Raw genomic sequence first — 11243 nt, forward strand, 5'->3', positions numbered from 1 at the left:
AGAGCTCCTTCTACAGAGAAGGACTTGGTGGAAATGAGAAAAAGGTGACTCCCTAGCTCCCTGTCCAGCTTTGACTTATAACAGAAACTGACAAATTATAGTACATAAGTCAAACCTGGTCCATGCTAGCTTTTTGGTAAATAAAGTTTTATTAGAAGGCAGTCATTTTCATTTATTTATGTACTGCCTGTGGCTACTTTTGCACTAATGTGGTAGATTGGAGAGAGACAGATTAGCTGTCACATGCCAAGATGTTTTTTTTTCTGTCTCTTTATAGATAAGTCTACAAAACAAACCCATATTGTTTGGTGGGTGCATATTCAAAGCCATTAGCCTGTGTTAGTCTTGAGGGCACAGGAGAACATACCGTGATAGCAGTATGCTTACAGGATAGTCTGAATTTTGTCCTGGCTTTACCCTTGATTCTGCCTCCTATTGGTTAGTCTCCATAAGTTTGTTAACCCTTTGATCAACCTTTTATGCATTTTTGTCTATCTCTAAAGGTCTTGGTTTACCAGTTCTTGACATAGACTAAGGCTTGGTAGGGTTGAGCCTGGCCTACTACCTTTTGGGGTTGTAGGATTTCATAAAATCAAAGACAAGGAGGAGCTTTGGCATTGGAAGATGTTACCCAAGTGGCAGGCTTTATTCCAGTGTGAGACTTTGACAAGGAAGCTGTCCTTTGGTACTCCTGCTGTGGGCTCTCAGGAAAGGCCCCCAGCCTGGGATTTTGCATATCTTCCGCTGTGCATTTCCTCCTGTGTTCTCCTTGACAGTTTGACTCTCTGAGGTGGTTCATGAGGGTGCCATCTCTAAGTGCTATTTAAAGTCACACTGCATCAAGTCAGAGCAATTATGATTAATTGATATTCAGTGCCTTGTCATGCTGAAGGACTCAGCCCCTGCCCAGAGTTTAAAATCATTTAAACTTGGAATTTACAGTCAGCAATTATAGGAGCCAAACATAGGTATTAATAAAAAACAAACCTCTTTAGGCTGGCAAGATGGTTCCGTGGCTCAGTGCTTCCTCTGCAAGCCTGCCAACCTAAGTGCAAGCTCTGGCGTCCATGGTAGAAGGAGAGAGCCATCGCCAAAAGCTCCGCTCTGACCTCTGCATGTGTACAGTAGCATTCAGGCATGGTGGCGCATAGTGTTCCCTGCAGCGGTGGTGATAATGTTGATGATAGTGGTGGTGGTGAAGATGATGGTAATAATGATGGTGATGATGATGGTGGTGATGATGGTGATGGTGGTGATGATGATGATGATGTTGATGATGGTGGTGGTGATGATGATGATGGTGATGGTGGTGATAGTGGTGGTGGTAGTGATAATGATAGTGATGGTGGTGATGATGATGATGGTGCTGATGGTAGCAATGATGATGATGATGGCGATGATGATGGTGATGGTGATGATGATGGTGGTGATGATGATGGTGGTGATGATGATGGTGGTGATGTTGATGATGGTGATGGTGGTGATGGTGATGATGGTGTTGGTGATGGTGATGATGAGCTTTTACATACTTGATAATGATGGTGATGGTGGTGGTGATGATGATGATGATGATGATGATGGTGATGATGGTGATGATGGTGATGATGATGGTGGTGATGGTGATGGTGATCTTTTACATACTCAAGAACACAAACCAAAGGCTAACCTTAAACCCTCAGTCACAAGTTCCCAGGACTGACTTTGTAGGAAACACAATTGTTCATTTTGTGACGAGTTCTTCCTTTTCAGGCCCTGTGTGGCCTTCTGGGAGGCTAATATTCCTACCTTTGTGGTTGCAGCACAGTGGCCAGTCTCAGGTGCCTTGATTCCATGCTCTGATGGTGCTGCACGAGGCACTTGTGCCCTTCAAGATTCTGGGGGTGCAGTGCAGCAAGCCCTCCTGTGGTTCTCAGTTTTCTAGTTCAGTGACTTTAAACTGGTTCTGTGGCTCTTGATTGAACCTAAGCATAAGATGATCCTGGGAGGGCTGGAGAGATGGCTCAGAGGTTAAGAGCATTTCCTGCTCTACCAAAGGTCCTGAGTTCAATTCCAGCAACCACATGGTGGCGCACAACCATCTGTAATGAGGTCTAGTGCCCTCTTCTGGCCAGCAGGCATACACACAGACAGAATATTGTATACATAATAAATAAACAAACAAATAAATAAATATTAAAAAAAAAGATGATCCTGGGAGACACCAGTGGCTCCATTTCTTGTCCTTCTCCACTTTGCTGTTTACCTCAAGGCCACTCATCCTCTGCCAGCCTCAGGCCAGCCATGCTTGTCTGTGCCCCACCTGCCCTGCCTGCCACAGCTAGACAGTGTTTTCAAACATTACTTTTATCATACCCCCCCTTTTCTTCTAAAATATACCCACAGATATCTCTGGTGCTAACAGAACTTACAGGACACATTGAAGAAGGGCAACTAGGAAGTAATAACCAGGCAAAGGGAGGAGGGAAGTTGTCTGTTGTGAAAAAGGAGGTCAGCTGTGTTCAGGGTGATGGAAGCCCGGGGGCAGGCAGTCTGAGAGTCATAGTCACAGTTGGACTTCTGGAGGGTTCTTGTTTGAATAGACATCAGCAGTCCCAAATGGGGACGGGCAATTGGGGGGTGGGGTCATGCCCAAGTGAGCCTAAAGAAACCTACTCCAGCAGAGAAATGCTTCCGTTTAGCTGATGGTCTCTTTTCCTAGTCACGTGGCCCGGTTGCTTTGGGCACATGGCAGAGGAAAACTGCCTCTTAAGGCTGGCGTGCAAAAACAAGGAGGATGGAATCACAGTCTCCCTACCCCCTTCGAAGGGCTCCCCAGTGGCCTAACTGCCCTCTATGGAGCCCCTACTTCCTGAGGGACCCACCATCTCCCATTACACAGGCTGGTGACCAAGTCCCCTCGCTGAAGAGTTCCATGAGGAATCGGTGTGCCAAGGAAGGAAACAGCAGAAGCAGGAATGTACCCCAGGTCTCCTGGGGCTGATGGAATCAAGATTTTAAGGGGTATCTTTCCCTCTTGCCGCCATAATGGGGATCATCTCGTGACTGACTGGTTGGTGATTGGCCTTCCAGGATTAGGAACTTTCCCAACCATGGGTGAAGGACATTGGTTCACTGGGTCATTCAGAACCTTCTAGACCAGTGGTCCTCAATATGTGAGTCCCGACCTCTGGGAGAAGGGTCAAATGACCCTTGACCAGGGCACCTAAGACCTTCAGAAAACAGATAACTTTATGAGTCATAATAATAGCAAAATCACACTTATGAAGTAGTAATGAAACTAGTTTTATGGTTGGGGGGGTCACCACAACAAGATGAACTGTGTTAGGAAGGTTGAGAACCACTTTTCTAGACTTGTGTTGTACAATAGTACCTTCTATAATAATAAAAAAAAATGGTGTCACAGCTCTTCTTGAACTGTGACTGGTAAGGCTGAAAATCTGAATTTTATACATCGTTAAATGTTAGTTTTAGGTGGCCAGATGTAGTTAGTGGCTACTGTCCCTATTTGGGACTGCTGGTCTCTATTCAAACAAGAATCATTTAGAATTCCAACTCTTAATACCCATGTGACCCTGGAACTGCCTATCCTGGGTTCTCTGCCACCTTGAATACACTACCCAGATCTATTGTCAGGGTCCCATGTCCTCGCCAGCCTGCTGGGCAGATGGCGACTGCTCTTTCCCATGCCCATGCCCATTTTGTTCTTGCTACTCTATCTACTGAGCTTTCTCCTTCCTCTTCCCACACACTCCAGTCCTGCCCATTCCTGGTAGCCTAGTGTGAGCTTGTCTGCCCCCACATCCCCAGAGGGCCTAGAGAGGAACGAGGTACATGGTACACAGTACAACCCGTGTGGATGTATTTGTGTTGGAGGGTAACACCAAAGCTCCCCCTGGCTGCTGAAAACTTAGAGATAAAAGGAGGAAACTGGTCTGGGCAAAGTGGGGCTTTATTCAGAGCTTGAAGTGGCAAGAACTAATGGCATTGCTCTGGAGCTTCATAAAGGCCCTTATGTAAGTTACCTGTAAATCTTTAAAAATGTAAAATTAATATGTTGTATGGAAGGCAAGCCCACAGTGCCGTTTAAATGCATGGCAGCCTGAAAGGAGTTTTGTTGGGAGAATGACATGCCATGAATGCGACAGTGAATGCACGTGGGCAGCAGGGAAAGAATTAAAAGGTGGAGAAGAATCACAGGGGAGGCACAGGCTGGTTATTCTGGGACTGCCCCCTAACACGGAGCAGCAGAAGGATGACGAAGCACCTCCGCTGGATGCGCTAGGCATGCCAATGCCTAGAAGGGCTCCAGCAAAAGGCACTGAGGCCAGCATCACTGCAACTCATCCCTGTGAGCTAAACTGACGAGCTGAGGCCCTGATTATTTCCAAGTGATTTTTTAAAATCAAATCTTAAGGATTCCCAAAGATTTTGAAAAACTGAAATTCTCATTGTTTCCTTTCAGGTACACGTTTTTCTATAGTGGCATTGTGAGCGAGGTACAGGCGACCGAGCGTCCAGGCCGAGTGGGTATTCTCCTGGACTACACCAACCAGAGACTTCTATTTATAAATGCGGAGAGTGGACAGCTGCTCTTCATTGTGAGGCATCGATTTAGCGAGGGCGTCCATCCTGCCTTTGCCCTGGAGAAGCCTGGGAAATGTACTCTTCATCTGGGCTTAGAGCCCCCAGACTCTGCCAGGCACAAGTGATCCTGGGTCTTCAGAGTTTATGAGAGTGAGAATTTAGGTTTGGGGTGGAGAGCTGTCATTCTCTCTCAGGTACTGTTATTCAGATGGTCTCCCACACACCTGCTCTAACAATAGCTAAGGGTGCCATGGTCAGCATGACAGGAAAGCCAGGGACCCTGTGCCCTTACAGAGTGTGTAAGTGGAGAGGGTGCAGACACAGCCTCCACCCTTCGGTTCACAGTTGGCCTTGTTGACTAAATTCAAGTCAAGCTTTGTACTTAACCTGGGAACCAAATCCAGAGAAACGGACTTCTGCCTGTTTTATCGGTCGAACAAATCCCCAGGTAGCCAGGCTAGAGAGGAGAGGTTTGTTAGTGTCACATCTCCACTGACAAAGAGACACAGGCTTCTTCCACAAGAAAATGTCACCTTACTTCACTAAAGGATAATGAATCCTAGTCATTAGAGGAAATGTTTTAGCTGATCTAAATTTACAACGAATTCCTTTATTATTGTATATGCTGTAGAACATAAACCCCACTTCTCTGAAATTTTCAAAGTAGAAAAATACTACATAACAGAGATTTCCACTTTGTTAAATAAATGGCTAGACTCTTATAAAATACAATCTATTGTGTGAACTTATTGCACATAACTTCGTCCAGCATCTCTGGACCAGGACACAGTGGAGGAAAAATGCCATCACATCCAGGGGGACAATGCTACTATTGACTCTCATTAGCCGGTTTTGCACAGAGATTTTTTTTTTTTAGAAATAAAAATGCTCTCAGACCATAGGACCTGTACAGTTGTTCATAAAGTCAGCCATCAGGAGTTGTTCATCTCTTCTTATGAAAAAGTAGGCTTATATATTTTTTTTAGATCTTTATACTGAAAGTTCTCAAAAATTTTCCTAACGTATGTATGCAAAATTCCTGGACCTAGAAGGCACGCAGAGCTGATTGATTCTGCTCTCGATGATGGAAATGCTTTAATTATATTTAAGGTTTTATTTTAATATTATACACTCAAGTTATTTCCCTCCCTCCCTCCCTCCCTCCCTCCCTCCCTTCCTTCCTTTTATAAAAACTAGGCTCTAGTCCTGGCTAACTTGAAATTCACTCTGGAGACCAGGCTGGCTTCATATTCAGAGCTCTGCCTGCCTCTGCCTCCTGAGTGCTGGGATTAGAAGTGTGTGCCTCCGTACTCAGCAGTTCAGTTATTTTCTTGACTTCAGAAATAACATTTTACCTTTTTCTCCTGATACATTCTAAAATACGTTTTTAATACCTAAAAATCCCAGTCTGGACCTGTACCTGCTCTACAGAGCCCCATGAAAGGAAGAATAATGCTGTGTTGCTCTCTCTCTCTCTCTCTCTCTCTCTCTCTCTCTCTCTCTCTCTCTCTGTGCATTTACACTTAACAACATTAAGGGGACACATTCTTCATTAAAGTTAGAGCAAAGTAGAACATGTTCCTATTGTTCTTCTGAGAACACTTCCCTAAAGCCTGAAGTATTGTTACCTTAAGTCCACAAACCAACACAATACTTTAAAGACCAGACACCATCCCTTTTAAACTGGCAGCTTTCTTTCAATCTCACAGGTTTCTGAAATCCCTTCTCAGCTCACTGCATTTCCTACCCATGAATGAACATATGTCCAGTTGCTGAGAGAACCCTTGAGCACCCAACTATTCATGCTCCTGGGACGGCTTTGTTTCTGGTAAAGATGTATATATCACAGTCATAGAGATGAAACTTCGGCATCACAGGGGTCCTGACAACTCACATATTAACATTTTTACCCCGCCACTGTTGATTCATGGGGTTTCCACATTGTCTCCAGGCTTAAATCACCATAACTGTGTGCTGGAAGCCTTGATACCAGGAAGCTCAAATCTTGTTTGTGGTAGTGAGGATGGTTTGTGGGAGACTCTAGCTCTGCAAATAGCCCTAACCTTTGAAATTCAGCTCTCTGACCCTCCCATGCTCCGCCAAAACCACGTGCAAGTTATAGATCCAGTGATTATTATTCAGTCGTACCAACAGGCCGAGACACTGTGCTCTGAAGTGACCAGTGATGACAAGATTGTAGAACGTTACTTGTTTTCAAACGTTAGGGTCCATGGCATTGCCCAAGTGTCAATAGCTCTGTAGAGATGCATGTGTTTAATAAGAGTGGCTGAGCATTTTCTAGAAATGTATGGTATTGTAGTCCTGAGTCTAGTTCCTGAAGTGTTTCAATGATACCGTTAATAAGATCAAGACAAGGGCACAGCGGTTCGTGTCCTTTGCTGAATCCAATGTCCTGAGTTTGTTCCCTAGACTCCACATGGTAGAAGGAGAGAGTCAATAAAAACTAACTCAAACAAGTTGTCCTCGGGTCTCCAAACACGTGGCAGGGATGGTGTGCTTGTTCTCATATCCTCCTCCATACACCCTGTAGTGCATATGCGAATACATACACTAGAGGAGAAAGGCCAACCAAGCAGCAACAAACCCGACAGACCCCGGCTTTGGGGTCTAGATCCATGGCTTGAAACTGCTCCTGAGTGTGGGATGTCATTGCACAGAAATGCCTGTAGCCTAGCGTGGCATCCCATGGGAAAGCCAAAGGGGCAGGAGTTCAAATACCTTCTCATTTTTCTGTTCACTTGTTATATTTTGATACATGGGTTAATACATTTGATAAGAGGGCTTCTATTGTTAAATGAGGTCCAAAACTGATAGCATCTTCTGACTCCTGTGATCCAGGGTGACCCAAGGGGCTCTATTCTCCCAGTCTTTAGAGGATCCATCCCTTTCTATTCCAATTCAGATATAACCTTGACCATACAAAGTTTTGTACCCTAGCCCAAATTTCCAGATTTCCTGTCCACAGTACATTTTCCTCTGATTCCAGATTTCCCTTTCCTCACCTCTGGTCATTTCATCACTCCTTCATTTTTCCCAAGCCTATTTGGTCAGGATTGTCCCCAAACATGACCATGGAGCCTTTGGGTGTCTAACAGGATGCTAACACAAAGCTGTGGTTGACATAGTTAGGTTAAGACGTAGGGGTGCATATGGGCATCTCGACTCACATCTTTATTCCCAGAATTCTGAGGCAGAGGCAGGTGGATTTCTATGAGTTCAAGGCCAGTGTGATCTACATAGTGAGTTCCAGGATAGCCAGATAGACCCTATGTTAAAAAAAAAAAAGAAAAGAAAGAACAGAAAAAGAAAAAGGAAAAAAGAAAGAGTTGGGGCCAGTAGGGGACATTTTCAAAGCACACAAGCACGCCACCGATGTGAGACACTACCTTTGTTAAGTCCCTTCTGATCTGTCTTCAGCCCAGCCTTCCTGCTGCAGCAGGCAGGCTTGGCCCCTTCCGGTTAGCTTTGTTTCTTTATACTTCTAGCTTCTGCTCACTTAAGTTTCTTTTTTAGGGCAGACAGTGGAACTAGAAAACATCAAAACGGGCAGATCTCTTACTAGAATAGACATCTTTTATAACTGTCTGAGAGCAAATATGCCTTCCTTATCTCGGCCTCTTTTATCTCGCTCAGTCCCGGACCTTGCAGAACTAAAAGGTGCAGTAAAGCGATTCCTCATACTCAAGGACTTTCTTCTCCCCAAGATGGATTTGGCTGTTACCTCTTCCAATGGTTTAGAATTCCCTTTGCACCTTCCTTTGCACGCATTTTCACAGAGCCAGTGAGTAACTAAAAAAAAAAAATCTGTTCTCGACCCAAGTGAACCTCCTAGGCTGTGCTGAGCTACCCCAATACCTTGAAGGATTTTACTCCTTGGAAGACGTTAAAGAGAAATGACAGCCTGCATGACCCTGTGTGGCTTCGAGGATCGCCATAACTGGGATGGGGAGGAGATGAGGACACAGTAAAGCTTGTCCCTGGTGGGCTGTGCTCAGTCTGGGGGAGGGTGCCAACTGCAACAGCAGCCTGGACCCTTAGCTCATTTATTTAATGCACTGGAATCAAGGAGCTGCGTTTACTGTATATGGTTGAATGAGGATGCAGGATTAGCTGATTTCTGTGGAATTCTCTTAGGGCAAGGGTCACCTGGAGGAGACAGCCGTGGCTGCTAGTTTCCACACCCATAGCCAGCACTGGTACTTGGACCAGAGAAAGGGTCTTCTATCCCTCTGAGTCTCAGAGCTTCCCCAAGGGAAGGTTTTCCACTCCTACAATCCAAAGCATTGGGGTCCTTGACATGAGCATGTTCATGTCAATCAAACGTTCATGCAGTATTCATCTGCTCCTTAAACATAACTCAGGGCATCCTCCATACCCCTCAGGAGTCCACATGTTATTCAGGTATTTAAAAACTTCAGGGGAAGCACATGAAATAACTACAAAAGGAGGAAGAAAGAGGAAATGGGAAAGGAACGCCACGGGTTAATTCATTCAGCACACTTACTGTTGCTGACTGTGGCTCGGGGGGATGGGAATCTTTATATCAGAGAGGTTGCTCGTCAGGTGTTTGTGTGTTGTGCTTCTCAACATACAACAGGCATTTCCCAATCTCCCCAGCCTGGCCTTTGCTAGGTCTCAAACCCTGCAGAGAACGGTCCAGAAAGGCTTCCTGTAAGCCGAGAGATGAAAAGGCACCCAATTGTCTGCATCTCAGCTCTGTCCAGGAACCCTGTGGCCCTGTTCACCTTCTGCTTCAAAAGGAGCAGCTCCCTGCTGCCTGGTTGCTTTAGAACTCCTACCATTGTATCCAGGCTCTTTGTGCTGAGAAACCTGCTCACCCTCCCGACAAGACAGCACCCCCAAAGATAGAGAAATACAGGCTCATAGGGTTCCTAGCATTTCGACTGCACCATTTTGTTGCTCCAAGGAAAGTGAGATGATGTTGTCACCCAGGGAGGTGGTTGACCAAGCAGAACCTCAGAGGTATCCATACATGTGTGCCAGGGTGTGTACATTCCTCGTGTATAAATATGACTTGTTAATGTGTATGCATATATGAAATATGTGTGCTCAGTGGGGTTGGTGGAGTAAAGGGTCAGAGTTACCACTATAGTACAGGGTTGATTTTCCCACTGAAGATCCAGAAGTTAGATTTATTAGTGTCCTCCAAATTGTCACAATCCATGGGTCTCATCCACATTAACCAACTCATGAAAACTGTATAAATCAGAATGCTGATGTGGGATTCCCCTCTGTATGCTGTGTATATCATTGGTTAATAAAGGAACTGCTTTGGGCTTATAGGCAGAGCTATAGGGGAACAGAGCTAGGTGGGGAAAACTAAACTGAATGCTGGGAGGAAGGAGGTGGAGAGAAGCCATGTAACCCTGCCAGAGACAGACGCCAGTTGGAATCTTGCTGGTAAGCCACAGCCTCGTGGCGATACACAGATTACTAGAAATGGGTTAAATTAAGATGTAAGAGTTAGCCAATATGAAGTTAGAGTTAATGGGCCAAGCAGTAACTTAAATAATACAGTTTCTGTGTGATTATTTCAGGGCTAAGTGGCCGGGAACTAACTAGTGGCCTCCTTACTACAGAATGCCAATTGTGTGGCTTGTATAAAATCAAATGTCCAAAGTGACTACAGAACACATACCTGTTGGTCAAAGCATTGACTCTGTAGGCCCCAGGCTCTGTCACCTGTAGTCTCACAACTTGGTTTGGTGCTGGACTGTACACTGCCTCAGACCGCCTTTCTTTCAATGTCCACATACCCTAGAGAACTAGCTTATGCTCACACTGGAAGCCCCAGGCTTCATGAAGGCTGTGCGGTGGTTAAGGCAAGTTAAGTGGATGATCTTCATGGCTGGTGTTACTGACCCAAGTGGCCACAGACCCAGATACATTTGGGTTTACTTGTTTCTGTTCTTCCTATACTGGTACTGGGATCCCCTGAAAACCTTGTGTTTTGGGGCATTCCTATCTCTTCTACCCGAGTTCTCACATTCACAGTGATCTGTTTCTTAAAAATGGCTTTAAATAGAGACCCTGGGCTGAGTATGAAACTTGCACTTGCCTCTCATGCAAAAGATCCCAGGTTCAATATCCTTGCACCGAAAAGACAAAATGTTACTTCTTTACTCAGTGCATGCTTGGTGTGAGGTTTGGGGCTCCTGCCTCCTACTTTGGATGTGAACAAGCTCATGTCTGTCTCTTTGACTATTGCAGAAGATGGAACACAGTGTATTATGTGCAAATCTTCCTAGCTTATTAGTCAGAAGGAAGCGTCCCTGGGAGATGTCATGTCCCATCTCACTGTCTCTCACTTAGATTGACTACAGGTGGGCTGTAATTGATGTGAGAGCATTGCTCAGAGCTCAGCTCCTGGCATCTCCGAGATCTGGGGTTATGGCTCTTCTTCAGAGCTCTGTGGCTTTGGGTAAACTTTATCCTCGCTTACAGACCTCACTGTAAAAATATAGGATTAGTCACAGGTATCATGTCAGAAAGTTGCTCACACATGCACATAGCAAGCATTTTCCAAGTGTAAGGAACTAGGAACTATGGTAGGTACCCAGGGGCATGGAAGTCATCAAATAGACAGGTATTCTTTTTTTTTTTTTTTTTTTTGGTTT

At 45.1% G+C, this 11243-nt stretch overlaps 1 protein-coding gene across 1 annotated transcript in view; it reads left to right on the forward strand.

Moving 5' to 3' along the window:
• The window catches only part of Cmya5 (cardiomyopathy associated 5), a 95550-nt gene extending 90241 nt beyond the window's left edge, over positions 1 to 5309 (forward strand). The window contains exon 14 of the mRNA XM_026783828.1: positions 4463 to 5309. Coding sequence (XP_026639629.1) covers positions 4463 to 4709 — 247 coding nt within the window. The 3' untranslated portion in view covers positions 4710 to 5309. The remainder of the gene's footprint in view (positions 1 to 4462) is intronic.
• The last annotated feature ends 5934 nt before the right edge of the window (positions 5310 to 11243 follow it).

The sequence above is a fragment of the Microtus ochrogaster genome, chromosome 19, assembly GCF_000317375.1.
Source record: "Microtus ochrogaster isolate Prairie Vole_2 chromosome 19, MicOch1.0, whole genome shotgun sequence".
Taxonomy (NCBI): Eukaryota; Metazoa; Chordata; class Mammalia; order Rodentia; family Cricetidae; genus Microtus; species Microtus ochrogaster.